The following is a 24,940-nucleotide window of genomic DNA, read 5'->3' as shown; positions in this document are numbered from 1 at the left end:
TAGTTTTAAAAGCACAGATTGGAAACATGCCCTTGGCCCCACTGAGTCCATGCTAACAATCGATCACCCATTCCCACTGTCCCACTGTCTCATCCACTCCCTACATGTTGGGTGGAATTTACAGAAATCAATTCCCAACAAATCTGTATGTCTTCCTGAGATGTGACAGGAAACCAGAACACCTGGAAGAAACCTGTGCAGTCATGGAGAACTACTCCACACAGGATCAAGATTGAACCTGGGTGTCTAACACTGTGCTTCTGTCCGCCCTGAACAGCGGTGACAGCAGTGGGGTTTGAATTCGTGCCCCCGAAGATGCTGGAGCCTTAATCTGGCGCTTTAGACAGCTTTCATACTTGGATTCCATTTCGAATCTCTCAGGTCATGGCCCTTCTGGCTGTCTCTCTTGCTATGTAAACTAGTAAAGCCTGTTCCATGGTTAATGACTAAGCAGGTGGCAAGCCAGGTTACGGATGGTGAGTGGACACCCATCAATAATCACTACAGGACTCCCTGCCAATGGTCATTCATGCCAGATAGAGAGCATGAGTGCCCATAAAGTGACATGGAAGAAAGCAAGTTGATTAATCTTGCATTGGGTGAGTCAAAGGTTAGGTTAACTTTGCTAGTCAAGTGCAGGGCAGAATGGAGGAAGGGTTGCTGTTCAAGAAGTAACTGCAGATGCTGGAAAATCGAAGGTAGACAAAAGTGCTGGAGAAACTCAGTGGGTGCGGCAGCATCTATGGAGCGAAGGAAATGGGCAACGTTTCGGGTCGAAACCCTTCTTCAGAAGGGTTGTTGCTCACCAATGATCAGGATGGACAAGGGACTGATTGGAATTACAAGTATAAGGTCGGGGGGGGATGAGGGTATAATGAACAGTAATCCACAGTCTGGAACTATAGTGGGAATACAACACTGTAGATGAAGGGAAATGACTGGGCTGCGATCAATCCAGGGACTTTTATGTTTCTGAATAGAGGATTAGTGCAAGTAGCACAGTCTAATTACATGGACTCATGGTCTACCAGTACTGATCATAGAATTTGAGAGTGAGAGCTTTAAAGATTGTTCTGTGATTGTCAAATACGTAACCAGTTGGAGTTGCTTGCCTGGTAATTACCGACATTGATGCTGACATTGGCCTATGGAATTTTTACTCGTGTGAACGCATGAAGGATTTACTAACACACAGGGAATCTGGTTCCATAGGCCACTAAACACTGGAATTTAACGAGTGGAGAATTTTGTGAAGTGGAGGTAGTCTGTTATGAAAACAAATCTGGGTTGATTTAGAAGCACGAGTGGTTGCAACCCATAAATGTTCCAGCAATTTAAGCAATAACCAGCCTTGCATCAAATACAGCAGGGAAACGGACCCTTTAGCCCAGCAAGTCCACACTGACCATCAATCACCCGTTCAGAGGTAGACAAAAATGCTGGAGAAACTCAGCGGGTGAGGCAGCATCTATGGAGCGAAGGAAATAGGTGAAGTTCACACCAGTTCTACTCAATCCCATTTTCAGATCCACTTTCTACACATTAGGAGCAATTTTAAAGGCCAATGAACCTACAAACCTGCGGGATGTGGGATTAAACCAGAGCACCTGGAGAAAATCCATGTGTCACACGGAGAACGTGCAAACTCCTCACACACAGCACCCAGGGTCAGGATTCAACCGGGATCATCGGCTTTACCAGGTACGCCACTGTACTGCCCTGTGGTGGAAAGCATTACGTTTTTGTTCTATCATTGAGTGGTTCACTAAGTTCACCCAGAGCAAAAATCTAATTGAAAATACTTATTAAAATATTAAACTATAACTAGTCAGATTGCTTATTTTATTTTTCCTATTATTACATGGAGAGTCGGGTAATGTGGCTGTAGCACATGACAGGTAGTGAGGGACTCCTGTGATCCTGAGCTGTCAGAACTTCAGCTCGAGAGTTGATGAGCTGGAGTACAAGCTTCAGCCACTGCAATGCATCAGAGGAGGGAAATTTACCTGCCGTCCATTTTGGATTAAGTATTGTATGTTGGGTCTGTGGACAGACAAGTGTTGTGACTGCATGTGAGGCTGCTAAGTGAATGCAGAAGGTAGGAACCTCTGAAGAAGGGTCTCGACCCGAAACATCACCCATTCCTTCTCTCCAGAGATGCTGTCTGTCCCGCTGAGTTACTCCAGCATTTTGTGTCTACCTTCCATTTAAACCAGCATCTGCAGTTCTTTCCTATACAGGTACGAACCACAAACCTTTTAGTCAAAATGTACAAGGTTCTTGGGGATTAGAGCTAAGGTTATAGGGAGAATAAGAAAACTGCTCATTTAGCATTTTGGTATAGGGGTCTTTTGAAATTTGGGCAAATGAAATGGAAAGTAGTCGGGGGGTGGTGGGGGGGGGGGGAAAGGACGCAAAGTGCTGGAGTAACTCAGCGGGTCACTTGGCAGCAATGGTGGTAGTGGTTGCATAATGGTGGGTATAGGTCTATTTCCCTTCAGAAATTAACATGAATTCCAAAGGTGTATGAAGGAGCTGCAGATGCTGGTTTAAATCAAAGATAGATTCAAAATGCTAAAGTAGCTCAGCTGGACAGGCAGCTCTCTGGAGAGAAGGAATGGGTGACGTTTCAAGTGGCTTCTTCAGACTTGAGTCGGGGGGAGGGGAGATACAGTGATGTCTGGATTAAAGATATTCGGAGCTGTGGAAAAGTTTAGTGCATAGGGAAAGATGGTCATTGTGGTGAACTTCGATTAGGGCAAAGCAGGAGGTTTTGGTGAGGCAGTATGAACAGCTACAGTCCAAATAAAAAAAGTGAAATTTAAAAAGTGGTCATCTTGGAGCCCAGTACCAAATTCTATTGGATTAACCAGATCGGTGTGCATGAACGGCAAGTGCTGGAGTAACGCAGCGGGTCAGACAGCATCTCTGGAGAATGCCTTTCCTACCTCCAGTTCCCATCCGCTCCTTAAAATGGCTGAAGAAGGGCTCTGACCAAAAATGCCACCCATTCTTTTTTTTTCCATGCTGCCCAACTGGTAAGGTACTCCAACACTTTGTGTATCTTCAGTACAAACCAGCATCTACAGTTCCTTCCAACACGGGTCGGAATGTGTGGCCGGCTCAAATCTGATCCTGCCACTAGTAATGAAAAAGGAGCTGGTGTGTTGTGATGCCAGAAGCTTGAATTGGATAACTAGATCTGGCTTTAAACTGAAGGTTGGGAGGGGTTGAGAGAGCATGTTCACATGAGAGAATAATTAGGACAAAGAAAATGATGCCGGGTAGCGAAATGGGTCTCAATAACCAGAGTGTAACAGGAGGGCACGTTGTGTACAAACTTATGTGCACCTGCAATTACTGTCGGAGAATGGGAATATGGAGAAAAATATAACAGTAAAAGCTCTTGATCAAAATGCACACTACTTTTGTAACAAGTTAGATGAATTGATGGCACTAATGGAAGTAATAAAATGGTTTCGTAAAGATGTCATTGCGAGATAGTCAGACCAAGGGGACTGAATATTTTGGGTACACAAAGCTGGAGAAACTCAGCGGGTGCAGCAGCATCTTTGGAGCGAAGGAAAAAGGCAATGTTTCGGGCCGAAACCCTTCTGGGTTTCGGCCCGAAACGTTGCCTTTTTCCTTCGCTCCATAGATGCTGCTGCACCCGCTGAGTTTCTCCAGCTTTTTTGTGTACCTTCGATTTTCCACCATCTGCAGTTCCTTCTTAAAGACTGAATATTTTGGTTTGCTTTGACATTTTCGGGAGAGGTGTGATGGCTGTATTAAGAGGATGAGGTCAGTACTGTAGTGTGAAACTATTTTTGACTCGGAAGATCAAGATTTAAAATAATTGAGCGGAGATGAGAAATTTAAAATAGTCACTTGTAGGAGCAGTCCACAGACAGCAGCCGTAATGTAAGATGCAGCGTAAATGAAGAAATTTCACATTGAATAAATTGTCAAAAGTAGCTTTAAGGATGAGGTCAGTGTTTTAAGTTGAGTTTTTTTTTTAGGAAAATTGAATTAACCAGTGAATGGACTTTTTAGCTGTTTGTGAACTGAGAATGAACAGGATTAATTAATGGTGTCATAAGATTATTCTTGTTGGGATGAGGAAAGTGTTAGCGGAATTTGCTGTATGTTTGAATGAGTTGGAAGAACAATATTTCCCCCCCTGTTCTGTGTGCCCCACGTACACTCGCACCTATTTTCCCCCTCTCCCATCCCTTCCACCTATATCCTTTCCTCTAGCTTCACAATTTGTACCTCTTCTATCCTTATCTCATATCTATTGTCTTTTCATCTCTGGTCTTCGTCTAACCAAATGCTAATTAAAAGCCCCCTCGCCCCTATCACTCGCCAGGTTTTATCCCACCCCTTCTCACTTCCAGCTTTCTTCACCCCCCCCATCAGTCTGAAGGGTCCAGACACAAACATTGCCCAGCCTTGTTCTTCTGAGATGCTGCCCGACCCACTGAGTTACTCAAGAACATTTTGTATTATTTTGCCTTGATCTTAAAAGCACTTACTAAGATTTGAAGGCAGAGTAGCTGAAGTGTTTGGAGGAAAATACATTACAAAGCAAGAAGGGTCTCGACCCAAAACCTCACCCATTTCTTCTATTCAGCGATGCTGCCTGATCTGAGTTACTCCAGCAATTTGTGTCTACCTTCGATTGAAACCAGCAACTGCAGTTCTTTCTTACACACCCGTTCCTTCTCTCAAGACATGCTGCCTGATCCGCTGGGTTATCTTGAAGGAAAGGTTGAGCAGGTTTATCAATGCTCATTGAATATTGCAGGAAATGGGTCAACTTGCTGTAGTGGACTGAGCAGGATAGATTCTGAGGGAATTTTCCCTTGGGTTATTTTGAGGAAACTGGAAATCTAGAAATGGGTTACCTGGTTTCTAAAGGGGGCATGTCCAATGAATACAGCAATGAGTATTATGAATCTTTGTGATTCTCTTCAGTACGCCAAGGACTGTGGGCTGAGCCAACTCATGGAATGATGTGGGATAATATTTAGTCTGGTAAAGACTAGATTTGTGAAACCAAGATGAATGTGTCTTACGTAACATGAAGACGGATCCCAATCTGAAGAAGGATCCTGACCCGAAATGTCACCGGGCCATGTTCTCCATACATGCTGCCTGACCCGCTGAGTTACTCTGGAACTTTTGTCCTGACCGGTTTGTTTGTTGGACTTTGGATTAGTTGTCTGTTATCCTTGGGTGCCTTCCAATGTTGAAGACGCACATTAACGTGGCTTTTGGAAATGTAAACTGTTACACTTGTACATGGGGATTGGTGGTCATGCACATTTTCAAAGACGTTGCTGCCTGGGCTAATAAGAGATCAACTTCAACATGGATTTCAGTGAAAGGGGCAAGAATGTTATGCAATCTCTTTGCAGATGATCTGTGATGTGCTATGTTTAGACTAGCTGAGCTCAAGGTTAAGTGGCGTAACGGCAATGCGTTGCAGAAAACATTGAAACCGATTTAATTTATGAACAAAGTCATGCTTGGTTTAAGGAACGGGGACTTGACAAGGGACTTGGGAGTGCTGGTGCAGGACTCCCAAAAAGTTAATTTGCAAGTCGAATCGGTAGCAAGGAAGGCAAATTCAATGCTAGCATTTATATCAAGAGGACTGGAATACAAAAACAGAGATGTGATGCTGAGGGTCTATTAGGCACTGGTCAGGCTGCATTTGGAATACTGTGAGCATATTTGGGCCCCATTTTTAAGGAAGGATGTGCTGGCTCTGGAGAGGGTCCAGAGGAGGTTTACGAATGATTCCAGGAATGAGTGGGTTAGCATATGATGAGCGTTTGACTGCACTGGGCCTGTACTCTCCAGAGTTTAGATGGTTGAGGAGGGACCTCATTGAAACCTACAGAATAATGAAAGGCACAGATAGAGTGGATGTGGAAAGGATGTTTCCACTGGTGGGAGAGTCTCGGACCAGAGGTCAGAGCCTCAGAATTAAAGAGTGCTCTTTTAGAAAGGGGGTGAGGAGGAACTTCTTTAGTCAGAGGGTAGTGAATCTGTTGAATTCATTGCCACAGAGGGCTGTGGAGACCAAGTCGGTGGATATTTTTAAGGCAGAGATAGACAAATTCCTGATTAGAGCGGGTGTCATGGTTTATGGGGAGAAGGCAGGAAAATTGGATTAGGCTTCAGAGATCAGCCATGATTGAATGGCGGAGTAGACTTGATGGGCCGAATGGCCTAATTCTACTTCTATAACTGGTGAACCATAGAGGCATTGTTTTCAAATCTTTAATTCTATTACTGTAAAGATAAATCTTACCTGTTCTTGTAGTTCTCGACCCAGACAAGCAAAATGGAGTTGACTATGTGAATACCATCACAAAACACACACCACCAGATTTAGGGACAGTTTCATCCCTGCTGTTATCAGGCTACTGAACCATCCTACCACAACCAGAGAGCAGTGCTGAACTGTTATCTGCCTCTTTGGTGACCCTCGGACTTTGCTGGCTTTACCTTGCACTCAACATTACTCCCATATCAATTATCAATACACTGTAAATGGCTCGACCGTTATCATGTGTCTTTCTGCTGACTAGTTAGCACGCAGCAAAAGCTTTTCGTTGCACCTCTGTACACGTGGCAATAAACCGAACTGCTTTATTACAAAAGGTACACAAAAATGCTGGAGAAACTCAGCGGGTGCAGCAGCATCTATGGAGCGAAGGAAATGGGCAACGTTTCGGCCCGAAACGTTGCCTATTTCCTTCGCTCCATAGATGCTGCTGCACCCGCTGAGTTTCTCCAGCATTTTTGTGTACCTTCGATTTTCCAGCATCTGCAGTTCCTTCTTAAATGCTTTATTACTGCAGTTCCTTTTTGAACACTTATTTGTATAGCTCCCCACATCTCAACTCTTTGACACGGCAAAGCATCCCAAGGCATTTCACAAGGACGTTGTCAAATAAAATTTGACATCTAACTCGAGAAGGTATGGGGACTGGCGGCTAAGATTGCGCAAAGTGGCAAGGCTTTCAGGAATGTCTTGGAGCAGTTCAATGAAGGAGTAATATTTTCTGAGCCGAGGCAACTGAAAGCACAGCCGCATTGGTGGAATTGTTAAAATTAGGATGGCATGAAGACAAATTTTGAGACGCTCAGAAGTCTGTGTGGATTGTACAGTTGAAAACGGTTATCGGAGACAGAAGGTGGAAGGGATTGTAAAATGAAGTAAAGATTTTAAATTGCAGCATTATCAAGTGGGGAGCCAGTGTAGGTCGGTGAGCATCGGTGTCCATTTGCTGTGCACAGGTCTAGTTTGCAGAAACATGCCCTTCGGCCCACCGAGTCTGCGCTGACCAGCCATCCCCACATATTAACACAAGCCTAAGGACAATTTACACTTATACCAAGTATACTATCCCAAGCCAATTAACCCACAAACCAGTACGTCCTTGGAGTATGGGAGGAAACCGAAGATCTAGGGGGGGGGAAAACTCACGCAGTCACGGGGAGAATGTACAAACTCCGTAAACAGTAGTCAGGGTCTCCGGCGCTGGAAGGCAGCAACTCTATCGCTGGGCCGCCCTAAATCTTATGCCATAGGCAGGTTCTGAAGGGAGGAGCAACCTCTAGTGCGGGAAGTGGTCTAGAAAGTAGAATTATGTACACTCAAAACAGTTGGTCATTAATTTTGATCTGTCTCTCCTGCAGTCATGATTCAAATTAAAGTTTGGTCACTGAAAGCTTTTCAAAGCATCGTGCAGACCAGTATCATCTTGGAATCCTGTACAGTATTGAGCACAGCTTCTACACAAAGCAGTTACATGAGTTTTAAAGGATTTGGGGGTTAACTCGAGTGATGTATTTCTTTGTTACTGCGACTGTTGAAATGCGAGGGTAGGTTTAAGCTCTTGGGCATTTGCAGCAATTGAGGAGATTTTTCTCTTGTCAATCACATTAGGTGAAGTATGTTTGCTACCTTCCAATTTGGATACATGGTTTCAGCATTGAGAATCTCCATTTTGCTGCAATGACCTTTCTCTGCCCCTTGGGCAAGTACACAATGTGTTTCTAATTGTGTGCTTAAATCTTCGTGCTTCATTGATGTCATAAAAAACATTTGTACTTATTACAAAATTTGGAAAAATTACTTTTTTCTTATTGCAAAGAAAATGACCCCCTTTTCATGTTCATAAGTGATAGGAGCAGAATTAGGCCATTTGGCCCATCAAGTCTCCTCTGCCATTCAATCATGGCTGAACTATCTTTCCCTCTCAACCCCAATCTCCTGCTTTTGACCCATAACCCCTGATTGTCCCTAGTGTGTGTAGGATAGTGTTAGTGTGCTGTGATTGCTGGGACGAAGGGCCTGTTTCTGTGCTGTATCTCTAAACTGAACTAAATCTAACTACTGTGGGGGGGGGGGGGGGGGGGGGGGGTGCATTTAGGAATATCATGATCGGATTGGGATGTTTTGGATCTGAGCATACTAGCCACATTTAGTGTACAATTTTGCCAATAATGCTGAGGTCATAGAAAAAAGCCTGGTGGGATCGCCAATCTCATGCTTGCGACATCAATACTCGCAAAAGATCATCCAAGGAGGAGATAGAACAGCCGCATTTTGCTCTGGCAACAAACTGCTGGAAGAACTCGGCGGGTCAGACAGCATCTCGGAGACGCGGTCAAACAGCAAGAGTAGTGAGAGAGGGTCTCGGAATTAGTGTTGTAGAGAGGGGGAGGACCACTTCAACGTAGCCATACTTTGAGGATATTTTTCAGTGTGGCAGTCGAAGCCGCGAGATCACAGATGCTGGAAACTTGCGCAGAGAACAAAGTTCTGGAGAACCTCAGCAGGTCCAGCAGCATCAGTGGAGGTAAAGGATGGCTGACCACTGAGTTCCTCCAGCACTTTATGTTTTGCCTTGATTCCAGCACAGGCAGTCTCCAGGGTCTGTTTCTAGCTTTGGGTTGCACCAAAAGTATAGTTTGTGATTTCTCCTCTCCTCTCAAATCTATACTGCATTTAGTCTTATTGAAGTGCTCCGCATGAATGTGGAGACAGCTGTACTCCACTTAAATAATAATGACCAGTGCCTGGAGTGGGTGTCAGCTAGTGGTTTTGTTGTTTTCAGTCTAGCTGCACCAGGTAACTTCAACCTTCTGTTTTGCTTGCGCTCTAATAAATATTCTATGAAATACTCAATAGGTGGAAAAGTAAAGATAGCAAATGTTGAAAATGCTCAGCAGATCAGGTATCACCTTTGGAGAGGAGCAAAACCAGTTAATGTACAGCGAACTGCTGGAAGAACTCGGACTTGTCGAGCTTTATCCTTGCCCTCTCCCACCTCCCTTCCAGCTTTTGCCCTGCCCCCCCCCCCCCTCCGCTACAAGCAGTCTTGGGTCCGAAACACTGTCTTTACTTGACCTTTTGGAAAAACTCCGTGGGTTAAGGGCCTGTCCCACTTATGCGACCTTTACAGGCAACTGCCGGCACCCGTCATAGGTCGCCGAAATTTTCAACATGTTGAAAATTCAGCGGCGACCAGAAAGACGCTACGACTCTTTGGAGACCTCTCACGACCATAGGAGACCTCTCACGACCGTACAGGTGACCCCCTGGCGACATGTGGCGAGTGACCTATCACAACCATAGGAGAGCTCTCGCGACCGTGGTCGTGAGAGGTCTCCTATGGTTGTGAGAGGTCTCCAAAGAGTCCCAGCGTCTTTCTGGTCGCCGCTGAATTTTCAACATATTGACAATTTCGGCGACCTATCACGGGTGCCGCCAATGGCCTGTAAAGGTCGCGCAAGTGGGACTGGCCCTTTAAGCAGCATCTGTGGAGGTAAAAGGGTGGTCGACATATTCGGATCTTAACACAATTTGCATGTGCGTGTGGTAGTTAACACGGTCTGATTAATATTATACCGGCATCTGTGTTTCCTCGTATCCTCAAATTAATCTTTAATCAGCATAACACTTGAGACATCAAGGATGTTGCTGGATTTAGTGTATGCCAATTAATGTCTGAATGCAAACATAAGTCAATTAAAAATGAAGTTGTACAGTTGGGTTTAGATACACAAGGAATTTTAAAACGCCAAAATATCTTTGGTGTGGATTGTGAAAATGATTGCAAAAGTTAAACATGGGTGTAGATTAAATTCCTCAGGTAGTATCGTGGAATGTTCAAGTGTTAAGCTGTCCAATGTTGCTGCCTTCCACATCTTTATGGTGCAGTGTTCAATTAGCATTCAACTTCTACGTTTACCTGTATTGCCCCTGTAGTCAGTAGTATCTGCCAGTATTTTCCATTCACTGCCCATACCAGGTTCCTGAATGACCACTGTGTTATTGGTCTTGAATTTGTTTATAAGATGGTCAGTCATAACATGCAAAATTGATGGTTTATTCTGTCTCTCGCTGTCAATTAAAATAAAATACAGGCCCTGCTTTCCTCCACTCCAATCCATACAGCACGAACAGAGCTGTTTTTAAAGTTCATCTGCTGTGAAGCTGATCATTGTGATGGTGATTTGTTTCGATGTGGTGCTGGCTTCTGTGCCTTCCTGCACTGCCTTGTGTTGCCGATGTTACAAGCAGCATTTGAAGGACTCTTCCTTTGTCCAGTTCTGTAATAATCAGCTCCTCTTGGCTTTAGCACAGTGCCCACAGAGACTGTTAGAGAGGAGGAGGTCAGGGGGGATGGGGGTTGGGTGTCGGAGAGGGGGAGGTCAGGGGGGATGGTGAACACAGGCAGGAATGGGGGTTGGGAATGCCCGAATCCGACCTCTGTCCTGGGCCTCCTCCATGGCCAGAGTGGAGGAGGCCCAAGGGGTAAGGGTAAGAACAGTCAGCCATGGCTCAGTAAAACTATAAAGGATAGTATTCGGCTGAAGGCAAGGGCATATAAGGTAGCCAGAGATAGTGGGAGGGTAGAGGATTGGGAAGCATTTAAAGGTCAGCAAAAAATAACTAAGAGATTAATTAAGACGGGGAAAATAGACTATGAAAGGAATTTAGCGAACAACATAAAAACTAATAGTAAGAGTTTTTATAGCTATATAAAAAGAAAAAGGGTGGCTAAGGTGAACGTTGGTCCATTGGAGGGTGAGACTGGAGAGTTGTTGGTGGGGAACATGGAAATGGCAAAGGCATTAAACGAGTATTTTGTAACAGTCTTCACCATAGAAGACACAAAAAATATTCCAACGCTGGATAAACAGGGGGCGGTAGGAATGGAGGAGCTAAATACTATTAAGATCACCAAGGAGGTGGTATTAGGGAAATTAATGAGACTGAAGGAGGATAAATCCCCTGGGCCTGATGGATTACATCCAAGGGTCTTGAGGGAGATAGCGGTGGGGATTGTGGATGCATTGGTGATAATTTTCCAAAACTCCCTGGAGGCAGGAACGGTCCCAGTGGATTGGAAAATGGCCAATGTAACACCTATATTTAAAAAAGGAAGTAAACAGAAGGCGGGTAACTTTAGACCGGTTAGTCTAACATCGGTGGTGGGTAAAATGTTAGAGACAATTATTAAAGAAACACTAACGGGGCACTTGGATAAACATGACTTCATCGGACAGAACCAGCATGGTTTTGTGAAGGGGAAGTCCTGTTTAACGAATCTGCTCGAATTCTTTGAGGAAGTAACAACCCGGGTGGATAAAGGGGAACCGGTGGATGTGGTATACTTGGACTTCCAAAAGGCTTTTGACAAGGTGCCACATAAGAGACTATTGCTAAAAATAAAAAATTATGGGATTGGGGGTAATATATTAGCATGGGTAGAGGATTGGCTAACAAATAGGAAGCAGAGAGTGGGGATAAATGGTTCATACTCGGGATGGCAACCGGTAACCAGCGGGGTTCCGCAAGGGTCGGTGCTGGGACCCCAGTTGTTCACAATTTATATAAATGATTTGGAGGAGGGAACTAAGTGTAATATATCAAAATTTGCGGACGATACAAAAATGGGAGGAAAAGTAGGGGATGAGGAGGATAGGAAGAGTCTGCAAAAGGATATAGATAAGCTAGGTGAGTGGGCAACAACTTGGCAGATGAAATTTAATACTAATAAATGTGAAGTCATTCACTTTGGGGAAAAAAAATGATAGGGCAAGTTATTTTCTAAATGAGGAGGAGCTGCGTTGTAATGCAACGCAAAGGGATCTAGGGGTAGTAGTACATGAATCACTAAAAGTTAGTATGCAGGTGCAGCAAGCAATCAGGAAGGCCAATGGAGTTTTGGCCTTTATTGCTAGGGGGATTGAGTATAAAAACACGGAGGTCTTGCTGCAGCTGTACACAGTATTAGTGAGACCACATTTGGAATACTGTGTACAGTTCTGGGGTCCATACTTAAGAAAGGATGTACTAGCCCTGGAGGCAGTGCAGCGAAGGTTTACAAGATTAATTCCTGCAATGAGGGGATTGACATATGAGGAAAGGTTAAGTAGGCTGGAACTCTACTCTTTGGAGTTTAGAAGAATGAGAGGCGATCTCATTGAAACATATAAGATCGTGAGGGGCCTTGATCGGGTGGATGCACCGAGGATGTTCCCAATGATCGGGGAAACTAGAACTAGGGGACATAGTTGCAGAATAAGGGGGGGCTCTTTTAAAACTGAGATGAGGAAGAACTTCTTCACCCAGAGGGTGGTTAATTTATGGAATTCACTGCCCCAGGGAGCAGTGGAAGCAGAAACATTAAATATATTTAAGTCTAAAATAGATGGTTTTTTAGCTGCCAAGGGGATAAGGGGCTACGGGGAGAGGGCAGGGATATGGACCTAGGTATGGTTAGTATAGTAAGACCCGAGTGATCTCCTGGACAAGTGTCGATCGCCTGGATTGGGGTCGGAGAGGAATTTCCCGGATTTTTTTCCCGAATTGGACCTGGGTTTTTATCCGTTTTTTTGCCTCCCCCAGGAGATCACGCGGTTCTTGGGGTGGAGAGGGGTGATAGCGGTATAAAGGGGAGGGTAGTGTCTTGTGTTCTGTGTCTTGTGTCTACTGTTTGTGGGTAAGGGTGTCTGTTTAGTGTTCAGCCATGAGCGAATGGCGGTGCGGGCTCGACGGACCTGGTGGTCTACTCTCGCACCTACTTTCTATGATTCTATGATTCTATGAGTGAGCACCACCGGAAATTGGAGAAGCAGCACCTCCTATTCCGCTTGGGCAGTCTGCACCCTAGCGGCATAAACATTGAATTCTCCAATTTCCGGTAGCCCTTGCTGTCTCCTCCCCCTCTCAGCTCTCCCTCAGCCCTCGGGCTCCTCCTCTTCCTTTTTCCTTTCTTCTCCCCACCCTACATCAGTCTGAAGAAAGGTTTTGACACGAAACGTTGCCTATTTCCTTCGCTCCATAGATGCTGCTGCTGCACCAGCTGAGTTTCTCCAGCGCTTTTGTCTGCCCACAGAGGCTGGTTGTGTATCAATATATAGCTGGGGACATCTTGAGCGTATAAAAACCATTCAGTAATGTCACCATCCATTCTCAAGTTCTTATACAGCTCACTGCTCTAATAAATGAGGTGTAAAAGAGCACCATTATGATCATGGGGTTATAGCATTTGAGCTGCTGTGCTGTTTTTTTTGTGTGGCTTTAACATCCTTGAGGAAGCATTTGCTATCCAGAACCCAACTCTACAGCAAATAGTTTCCAGAATCTGTTTTGGTTGGATGTTTAGTTTAAATATAGAGCGCGGAAACAGGCCCTCCGACCCACTGAGTCTGCGTTGTCCATCGATCGATCATCCATTCATACGGGCTCTGTTATCCCATTTTCGCATCCACTTTTTACACTCTTTAATAGCAGTCGAGTAACCTCCAAGCCTGCACATCTTTGCAGTGTGGAGTGAAACCAGAACACCCAGAAGAAACCCACAAGGTCACAGGGAGAACGTGCAAACTCCACACAGACAGCGTCCCTGGTCAGGATGGAAGCTGGGTCTCTGCCTCTGTGAGATGGCTGCTCTGCCAGCTGCACCCAATTCCTTTCTAAATGTTAGTCCCTTGCAGTATAGATGCTTTCCTAACGAAATGTTCAATCAATCACTTGTGTTATTTTTTTAATCTGTCCTCTTGCTGGTGTCGGGGAATGCAAAATGTGAATGCCATGTTCCCACCTCTGCTTGTGCAGCCTTTGATCAAAACCGACTGCAATGCCTTGTTTCCTTGGTGTGACCTTGGCAGCATTCTCGACTTTGAATGATGTGATTTTGGGGAATGATCCCATTTCGCAAACCCATCCTCTTGGCAGCGAATGCTTTCTAATGTAATTACTTGGAACCGGATGCCCCGGCTACAGGGCAGCTCATTAGCTGGATGTATGTAGATGGGAACGCAGAACAGGCATAAGCTTCTCTTATGGCAGTCCTTACTTGGAGCATTGCCAATGGTGATTGTATGTCACAGATATATCATCTACTGGCACCAGTTGAAGTTAAGTAGATTTTACATTAACAGCAAAAGTTATTGTAAGATTTAAACATGCTCAGAGCTGTAGTCCATGGAATCTTTTTTTATGTTCAAAAGTGTACAAAGTGTACAACTTTATTTTATTTCAGGAGACTTATCCTTCCCAATAAACAAAGCCCTTGTTTTTTTTAATGAAATGCTATTATCCAATAATAGGATATTTAAGGGGTGGCACAGCAGTAGAGTTGCTGCCTTACAGCGCCAGAGACCAGGGTTCGATCCTGACTACGGGTGCTGGCTGTATGAAGTTTGTACTTTCTCCCCCATGATATGGTTTGTTTTGTCTGGGTGCTCTGGTTTCCTCCCACACTCTAAAGATGTGCAGGTTTGTCGGTTAATTGGCTTTGGTAAAAATTGTAGATTGTCCCTAGTGTGTGGGGTAGTGTTCGTGGTATGGGTAAAGGTATGGGGATTGCCTGTTCGGCACAGGCTCAGTGGGCTGAAGGGCCTGTTTCTGTGTTGTATCTCTGAACTAAACTTAGTTGGGGGAGTCCAGAACCAGGAGCCACAGTTTAAGAATAAGGAGTAAGCCATTTAGAACGGAGACGTAGAAACACTTTTTCTCACAGAGAGTGGTGAGTCTGTGGAATTCTCTGCCTCAGAGGGCGATGGAGGCCGGTTCTCTGGATGCTTTCAAGAGAAAGCTAGATAGGGCTCTTCAAAATAGCGGAGTCGGGGGATATGGGGAGAAGGCAGGAACGGGGTACTGATTGGGGATGATCAGCCATGATCACATTGAATGGTGGTGCTGGCTCGAAGGGCCGAATGGCCTACTCCTGTACCTGTTGCCTGTTTCCAAGTCGGGATAGTGTGTGTGGATGCGTGTTCCAATGCATCAAGTTATCATAGAAACATAGAAAATAGGTGCAGGAGTAGGCCATTCGGCTCTTCAAGCCTGCACTGCCATTCAATATGATCATGGCTGATCATCCAACTCAGTTCTCGGAGGCGAAGGTTTGGCAGGTGCTGAGAAACCGCGGTGCACTTTGTTGGTTTTGCTCATTCTGCCTTGCTGCCAGCCGACATTGTTACAAGGATTTCAGAGAGTATATGATGCAAGTGTGAATATCTTGTGCCTTCTGAACGTTTGTAACTGGTCAGCAGTACAGTTTGTCTATTCCAAGTAGGACCGTGTCTGGAAAGAACACTTTGAACTAACTGTACAGTAAGGTGAAGGACTGGTGATTACAAGCCTGTTGCTAAGAGGATTCAGTTGAGTGTGTTGCTCTGCTTCACTGGTGGAATTCCATTATGATACAACACAAGGGGAGGACACCCATCCAAATGTGACTGCCAGCTCTCCTAATGTACTCTTCAATTACTCCCACTCCTGCCCTTTATCAACGGTTATTTTAATCTGATTTGGCAATGTATGCCAGATTGTGTGCGTTTTTTAAATTCATTTGCTAATTATCTTAAATCTGTCTTCTAATGATACCTCTTCCAGCAACAAATTTCATTTTATTTCCTCTGTCAGAATGCTTTGTGATTTTTGAACACAATTAAAATAATCTCTGAAGGAAAGCTCTTCATGCAATGTGTAGATGAGATTTATGGATTGTCAATGGTTACGTTTAAATTCTTTTTGTTTTCTCTTAATCCTCTTTTGGAAAGCCCATGCATGGCTCCATTGACCAAACCAATGGTAACTTGCTCCATAGATGTTGTCATCCTTTGACCCATTTAGAAACTGAACCAAACTAATCTTATTTCTAAGAGAGACACAATGCTGGAGTAACTCATTAGGACAGGCAGCATCCCTGGAGAGAAGGAATGGGCGAGACCCTTCTTGGCCATCACTTAATAGACAATAGGTGCCGGAGTAGGCCATTCGGCCCTTCGAGCCAACACCGCCATTCAATGTGATCATCCCCAATCAGTACCCCGTTCCTGCCTTCTCCCCATATCCCCTGACTCCGCTATTTTTAAGAGCCCTATCTAGCTCTCTCTTGAGAGCATCCAGAGAACCTGCCTCCACCGCCCTCTGAGGCAGAGAATTCCACAGACTCGCCACTCTCTGTGAGAAAAAGTGTTTCCTCGTCTACGTTCTAAATGGCTTACTCCTTATTCTTAAACTGTGGCCCCTGATTCTAGACTCTCCCAACATCGGGTACATGTTTCCTGCCTCTAGCGTGTCCAAGCCCTTAATAATCTTATGTTTCAATGAGATGCCCTCTCATCCTTCTAAACTCCCGAGTGTACAAGCCCAGCTGCTCCATTCTCTCAGCATATGACAGTCCCGCCATCCCGTGAGTTAGCCTTTTAATTAACCTTCCACTCATTGTGGAATTTCTCTTTAATTTGTTGTGTTTAGGTGTTATGACTGAAACTAGACTTGAATCTGCCCTAATCATGCTTAAACTGAACTCTTGTGTAAGCCATTCCTTTTAAAACTGAATGTTTGCACACAGAACATGTTTGTGTAAACTAACTGCTCGTTTTCTCCTTTTTAAGGAATTGTGTGAAGATTTGAAGCTCTTTCTACACTGCCTTCCCCCCCAGTCACCATATCAAGCATGCATTTGGAGATCAAAGTGGCTTTAAATTTCATAATCTCCTACCTGTACAACAAATTACCCCGACGACGTGCAGACCTCTTTGGGGAGGAGCTGGAGCGGCTGCTGAAACAGAAATATGAGGGCCACTGGTACCTAGAAAATCCCTTGAAAGGATCCGGCTACAGGTGTGTCCATATCGGAGAGACTGTGGATCCTATCATCGAGCAGGCGGCAAGGAGGAGTGGGTTGGATATAGATGATATTCGAGCCAATGTTCCCCAAGAATTGAGCCTTTGGATTGATCCATTCGAGGTGTCCTACCAGATTGGTGAGAAGGGGGCTGTGAAGGTCCTGTACATGGACGACAATGAGAGTGCCGAGTTGGACAAAGAAATAAAGAGCAGCTTTAACCCAGAGGCCCAAGTTTTCACACCTATCACTGACCAGGGCAACTCTTTGTCTAACTCCCCTTCTCCATCCTTTGGGAATTCGGTGAGCCCCACTTTCATCCCCAGGTCTACTCAGCCAATCACGTTCACCACTGCAGCCTTCGCTGCCACCAAATTTGGGTCCACCAAGATGAAAACTGGAGGCCGTCGAATGGCCCGCTCTCCGACCAACGGCCTGATCAAGCAGAAGGGTCTGTCGACATCCATGCACTCGCTGGTCCTCGGCAGCAACCAGATCCCACCATCCTCCCTCTCTCCCAATGCCAAGGAGTTTGTCTACCCGGGTTCACTCGGCTTGTACTTCGGGACTGAGAACCAGTCGTCCTCCGGGCCCGCCCCCTTCCCCAATGCCTTCGAGGTGCCGCCAATCTTCAACAACAACAACCTGGGCGAGAAAGCCCCGTTTGTGGAAGGACTCGACTTCAACTTGAATACCATGCAGTATCCTAACCAGCCATTTCAGTCTGTTGTCTTGGCAAACTAACAAAACATTTAGTGAAGAACCCTTTCTATACATAGAACTCAAAGAAGGCCAACACTAATATAGCGTGTGGAAGAGCACTTTGGGAACAGTTTAACGTTAAGCCTCCAATCCCACTTTCATCATCAAATCCCCAGTTTTCAAAATTTTCTTTGGAATCGTTCAAGTCACAAACTGCAATCCATTGATAGGTTGTAGGGTTTTTTTTTTTCCCTCCCCCCAGAGTTAATTAAACTTTTTTTTGTTGAGAATATTATATTCCTCCCTTGGGGAAACATGGCACCAAAAGTCCATCTTAAAAGTGGAAGACTGAGATATTTAGAATACTCCAAATTTGAGTAAAATAAAGGTCACAATATATGATTGGTAGCGTTATCAGTTTTTCACAGCAGTTGGATTTGGGGCATTACCTCACACCTGTGCCAGTATCTATCCGTGTTTCATTTTGCACTGTAGTTGGTAAGTAGGCGCTGGATCAGGGTTTCTAGGAGAACACATTTCCCACTTTTTTTTTCTAATTGTCGCTGTAGTGCTGTGGGATGACAAGCCATTACTGATGGATAGGTTTGGGCAGGTTCATTTGAGAAGCAGAATTCTGCCAACAAGAAGCATCTTAAAGCAGTGGGAGGAGTGTCTGTCGTACCCAGATCCAGCTGGACGTCTGTGGAGTTATGGGATTCATTCTGTTTGTTCTTACAACCTCTCTCTTTAAAAACTCAGCAAGTCTTGTCAACAAGAACACCTCGCTCTGCACTGCAACAGAATCTGCCATCTTGGTTCAAGGGCTTTTTGATCTCCTAATTCAAATTACTACTGTATCGTGGCAACTAGCAAAAAACAAAACAAAAACAAAAACAATCCTGTGAAGCTGTGCATCATGCTCCCAAGGACTAATAACATTTAGTTGTACTAAGTAACAATGAAGATCAGCATCGTACAGAGAGCCTCCTCCTATCTCGGTCTGCTCGGGGGTCGGCAAATGGTCACAGAGGCCGTTGTGGCGGAGTTAAATGTTGCAGAGAAGCGATGGATGGCTCAGTCTTTGCATCCCAAGTGGAACATCTTTCCCGTAATACCTTTTTTGAATTTTGAACCCTGGATATTTGGCCGACGTCCCCCTGGTTTTTTTTTTCAGGCTGGGATCTTTCGATCCGAGCTATTTTTCTCCTCTTTCTGCAAACGCAAGGAGATGAAGCTGCACTAGGTTTATTAAAAGTGGAATCAAGGTTTTGATGGTGCAAGGGCCGCATTATGCTTGGGGTAGCACGTTTTCTAGGAGGGGCGATGCAAGATATTCTCCTCGGATGCTAGATGTAGCTGCAGCGATAACTGACTAGGAGCTACAGGAACTACTGACGGGAGCAGGATTTGAGTAACCATGGATCCCAGACATTGTCCAAAACTGGTCAGCTGTTAAATGCATGAAGCAAGTTATTTGTTAAACTCTGCTGCACATTGGGTTCTTGCTTTTAGCTGTAGAGTAACGTGTCAGATCCATGTATGTTGGTGGAATCTAATCCTCTAGAAAGGATGGATGCAAGTGACCAAATTCTAGTTCATATATGCTATATGGCTATCCTACTAGTCAGCACCTTGTAGTAAATGCTACATCCCACCAGTCGTTGAAAAGCTATACTGTTTTGTCTCCCTTCAGTCTTCAGGTTCGTGAAAGTGAAGAATTGAATCTGATGCCCTGTGTCACTTGAGTGTTCATCTAGTACGCCACTGTTACCTATACTGCTCCCATGGTAATGAGTGGAGGGCCCATCCTTTTTATTAAGAAGCAGCGCAGTGTGTTTTGAGGTCGGTTCTTGCAGTATCTGCTTTAACTGTGTTTACTGAACAACTTTAGTTAGCAGGATCTTTCTACTGGTCACGAGCGATAGTTAAAAGATGCTCAGGCACTTCCCCCCCCCCCCCCCTCCGGAGAATGTGGCCCTTTTGAATTGTATAGAATTGATCAGATTCAGGACTTTGAAGGTTGCTGCTGTTAAGATTTCATGAACCCTGAAGCAAGCTTGTAGTCAGCAGCTTTTTACTGTAACGAGAATCTGCGCCACAGTCGGTCAGATCTTGCTGTATCTACCTGGGAGCTATGTATTGAAAATTTGGAAGGAGCTACGGAGGGATCTTCAAAGGGATTTGACAACGTCCTTTGAAGTGAAGTTGTAAAAGATGCTTGATCAGTCAGTCACCTAGACACAGAGACATGTGCAGCAGTGTTTATTTTGCAGCTTATTATAAAAACGTCAAGCATTGGCCTCGAGGCAAGGAGTAATATTTAATTTGCCGAGTTTCCAAAATGTCTTAAATGACCAGTCTGGTTATTTCTGTCCCGGAGATGAATAGGGTGGCAGTAATGAGATTGTCAGTTTGATAAATATTTTATCCTAATATTTCAGAGTTGTTCTATTTTTGCTGTAACATTTGACCAAATTAAAAGGTTTGTTAGAACAGTTAATTAGATTTTAGAATCTTAGAAAAGAATAAAAGTGGGGTTTGCATATCAAAGGAAGCACTTGTACACATAATGAATATATGCAAGAGGACTAAAGCTGTTTATAACCCGCAAGGTTTGGACCTCTGTTCACCCCAAGGATATTCTCGACCTCGTACTAGCTCTCTTCTGCTCTTTGCACGTCTCCTCTCACCCACTGTTCAAACTGTAATCGGCTTATTCCAAACCACTCTTGACGAGAATTCATTTTAATTTATTCTGTGAGCCTGCCTAGAATAACTAAGTTGGCGATTCAGCTGAAAAGATGGATGACCAAAGCTCTTTATTTGACATTGGGAATTGCCAGATGTGAACTGTTTGTTCTGCCTTCAGATGTATTATTACTGGTACTAAAAGTGGGGCGAGAATCCTGAGCCAGAGCTTGGTTGTTTAAGAATCTTCTCCTTTTTTTTTAGTGGAGGAGGCAGAATGTTTGTAGACCTCATCCAACATTGTTCCACAGCAGCCTATTAGATAATGCAAGTGTCTCCTCTGATTACATTCCCCTGCTTTACTGTGACAATTGTGCTGGTTTTCCTTTGCGCCCCACCCAAACAGTGCAGCTAAAGTGAGAGAAGGCTGGGTTCAAACTAGCTCACCCGACGTTTACAGTCTGCACACGTACATGTTTCAGACGAGGAACATTATACTTCACGAAAGTACCATAGTATTTGTAAACTACGTACGACACTTCCCACAATATGGTCAGTAGCTGATGGCCTCTGAAGTTTGTACTGGCCACTAAAAATTGCATCTGAAGGTTGTCCCTAGTGACAGATTTACTGGTTGTCCAACTTGGTTTTGTTTTCTCCTTGGTGTGCTGTTACTTTGAACATTGGACCCAGTACAGCCATGTTGGTACAGATCACTAACCGCAGTATTCTTTTGGGGGGAAAAAAGTGATTAATGGGTGAAAACTTATTATACCTACTGTCCTCTCTCTCTCTCTCTCCCTCTCTCTCTGATTTTCAGTTTTAAAGAAAAAGTCCTATATTTGTATATGGTTCTAGCATTGAAATGTTTCCAAACTACTCGATAAATGTTGCCGTTCAGCCTCCGGTTCCTGCGCTGTGGCTTGAAACCTCAAACTATTTCAACGCAGCCACTTGAGGCAAATGTTGTTATGATCAAGGTAGTTCACAAGGACCAGACGAATACAGCTATCTGGTTTAGTATTTGTAATCTTGAATTGTTGTGGGAGTCCTGAAGTTGTTGAAGCCTTAACCAGTTATAGTTCTGAGCAAAGAGTGAGGGGAACTAAGGACTAATCATACCTGCGAGTTGCAACTGCTGTATAATCTGCTTGTCCACTGTCTCGGCAATCCGGATCACCGCAACCCACTTTTGGCCGAGTCATTATTGTCCAGTGAATCCACACTACGACTAAACTCCCAACCTCATCTAATCGTCACAGCCATGTGCTGCTGGAACTGATGACATTTTGACCTGATGTTATCTTGTGCTGTTATCCCAACAGACCGAACACACTACAATAAGACTGAGATTGCTGATACGATCATTTTAGAAGTGTTGAAGCCCCTCTTCGTTCTTTCTTCCCCCCCCCCCCCCCCCAAGCTCTTTCTCTGCTCCATGGCGACCTCTTCCTGTTAATCTGATCTGATTGTGTGTAGCATGCAGCACCCTCAAATGCAAATGCCACAACTGCCTATACTTTACAACACTAGTGTCTCTGACATTCAAGATGGTCACCAAATTGTTCGCTCACAAACGGGGGTTGCATTTAAACACAATTCAAAATCTGCATTTTTGAAAGATTTGCTGGAATTTAGTTGATTTAGTATGTTTTTTAATTTAAAACTAAAAGCGTGACAGGAAATATGCACTTTGATGGTGTGGGAAGGAATACGGAGAGAATGGTGTTGGGTAAAAGACCATTGTGAATTTTGTTCTGTGCTCATTCTAAGGACACCACAAGCTTTTGGCTAACAAAGTAGAAACAATCCCCTGCTCTCCCTGTTTGTGTCCAGTGACCGTTTTTGCATTCACTGTGCTCTTCCAAAGTTCCGAGTTTGGCATCTTGCTGAACGGGGAAGGTTTGTTGAGATTGCCAGTTCAATATTGGTGGGGAAAGACTGGAAATGGCATCCTTTGGCTGTCTGCCTTGTAGAGCATGTGGCCCTGAACTGCTGGTACATGTTTTTTTTTATTTCATATGATAATACAACTTGCTCATAGTGACAGCAGGACAAAACAGAACAACCACTGAAGCATCAACAGAAGACATATTTGACCATGGGGCTTGAAGCCCAACGGCATAAATAGCAACTTGAGCAGCCTTGCCTTTGACACCTGACCCTCTCTTCCTTCTCCACCCCAACCCTCACTGTGACACAGACCCTACAAGACTTGTGACCTCCTTAAAGAGTAATCCCCACATATCTGAGACTTCCAGCCTCCAAATTGGTGAGGTAGTATAGCTTGCCCAAGAGCGGTTCACTTAAATGCCCCTGTCCCACTTAGGAAACCTGAACGGAAACCTCTGGAGACTTTGCGCCCCACCCAAGGTTTCTGTGCGGTTCCCAGAGGTTTTTGTCAGTCTCCCTACCTGCTTCCACTACCTGCAACCTCCGGGAACCACCTGCAACCTCCGGGAACCGCACAGAAACCTTGGGTGGGGCGCAAAGTCTCCAGAGGTTTCCGTTCAGGTTTCCTAAGTGGGACAGGGGCATTATAGAGTACCAACCACCTGATCTACCCGACTCGTGATGCCTTGCTGTTCATGCCTATGTTCTGCCTCTCAGTTAAGGGATAGGAACAAATTTAAGAAAATATCTAGTTGTGAGGTTATACAATTGGTTTCAATTTCCAGTTGATTCCAAGGTGATCCTTGTTCTTGGATGCATCAGGGCAAGGGAGACTGGTGATTGTTAAAAATGATTGCCTTTTGAGGACTTTTTCTTCCTTTCCTTCCCCCCCCCCACCCCCGTCTCCCACCCCAAGTGTTCCTTCATTGAGGTGATGTGATGTATTATCAGATGTTAGCCTTTCTTTACTTGAACATTTAAGAAAAAAACACTGCTTGGTTTTATTTTTTATTTTAAAAAAAATTTGGCACTAACTGATCGGAATCTTAAGTTTCTTTGGTTTCCTTTGCTTGAATAATTTACTATGTTTGTAAAGGTTAAGAGTATATATTTCTAATGTACATTATTGTAATTTCATTTCAGATTTCATATGCAACAAATTATTTTTTCAAAAAAAAAATTGAAAACAGATATTGACATTGTATGCTTCAGAAAAAGTAAATGCGATGGCAGGATTTTTTCAAATTATGTACATTTTACTTTTTTGAAAGGAATGGGTATTTTCTGTTAAGGAAAGTGGATGCAAATAATTCCTTTTATTGTAGACTGAGAAACATCCCAATTTTCTACTTTGGAACATTGTGCAATACTTGCTTGATGCTAAGATGTTTTTGCAGATTTGTTGTAGGTGAGGTCAGAGCTGTATAGTTTATAATGTTCCGAATCTTTTTTAAGTTTGTATTAAAAGCATGAAAATTGGAGCTGGTTGTGTGTGGTATCTTCTTTAACAGTTAAATCGTGCATTACAGTAATTAACTCCTGAGCACTGGGCGTTTCTCTTCAGTGCAACTTTTAAAAACACAAATTCTGCTCTGTGTTTAGTTTTGGGATGCAGAGTGGCCCACTGAGTCCGCACCGACCAGCGATCCCCGCGCATATTAACACACACGCGCGCGCGACTGCGACTGTTTTACACTTATACCTCACCAATTAACCTACAAACCTGTACGCCTTTGGAATGTGGGAGGAAACTGAAGATTTCGGAAAAAACCCACGCAGGTCACGGGGAGAGCGTGCGGACTCTGTACAGACAGCACCCCTAGTCGAGATCGAACCCGGGTCTCTGGTGCTGTGAGGCAGCAACTCCACTGCTATGTCACCCCCTCTGCTGTGCTTTGTGGAGAAGTAGCACTCTGCTTTGATCTATGCACTCACAGCGGTTAGAAGTTCCCTATCAGAAGATTTAATAGGAACCCCTACCAGGGAAAAGATTTAACAGGAATCCGAGGGGTAACTTTTTCACACAGGGTGGTGGGTGTATGGAATAAGCTGCCAGAGGAGGTAGTTGAGGCAGGGTCTGTCCCAACATTTAAGAAATGGACAGATACATGGATAGGACAGGTTTGGAGTGATATGGACCAAATGCTGGCAGGTGGGACTAGTGCAGCTGGGACATGTTGGCTGGTGTGGGCAAGTTGGGCGGAAGGTCCCGTTTTCAAGAGGGGAATAATTTACCTCTACTTGTGCTCTTTGGCTGAGCAGCTGCTAGCTGACTAGCGGTAGTACATACTTCAAGAGGTGACAAAGCTTTCAAATGCACACCCTCCTGCTATCAAGAAAGAACAAGTTTAATGTTTAACTCTTGCTCTGTGGTCAAATCGGTATAAATGATGGAGCTCAACATTTAACTTAAAAAATTAACTTGGGGAATCATTGACTTTTTCTGACACCTAAAACTAACTTGCTTACTTAACTCT

General features: G+C 44.3%; 1 protein-coding gene across 3 annotated transcripts in view; it reads left to right on the top strand.

Moving 5' to 3' along the window:
• tob2 (transducer of ERBB2, 2) overlaps positions 1-23,944 on the top strand; it is a 34,503-nt gene extending 10,559 nt beyond the window's left edge. For all 3 annotated transcript variants that reach the window (XM_033013420.1, XM_033013419.1, XM_033013421.1), the window contains one exon: positions 16,948-23,944. In XM_033013420.1, coding sequence (XP_032869311.1) covers positions 17,010-17,924 — 915 coding nt within the window. In that variant the 5' untranslated portion in view covers positions 16,948-17,009 and the 3' untranslated portion in view covers positions 17,925-23,944. The remainder of the gene's footprint in view (positions 1-16,947) is intronic.
• Positions 23,945-24,940: the final 996 nt, after the last annotated feature.

The sequence above is a fragment of the Amblyraja radiata genome, chromosome 38 (genome assembly GCF_010909765.2).
Source record: "Amblyraja radiata isolate CabotCenter1 chromosome 38, sAmbRad1.1.pri, whole genome shotgun sequence".
NCBI classification, from domain to species: Eukaryota; Metazoa; Chordata; class Chondrichthyes; order Rajiformes; family Rajidae; genus Amblyraja; species Amblyraja radiata.
Note: the sequence above shows the minus strand (reverse complement) of the source record. Positions and strands in the feature narration are given on the sequence as shown.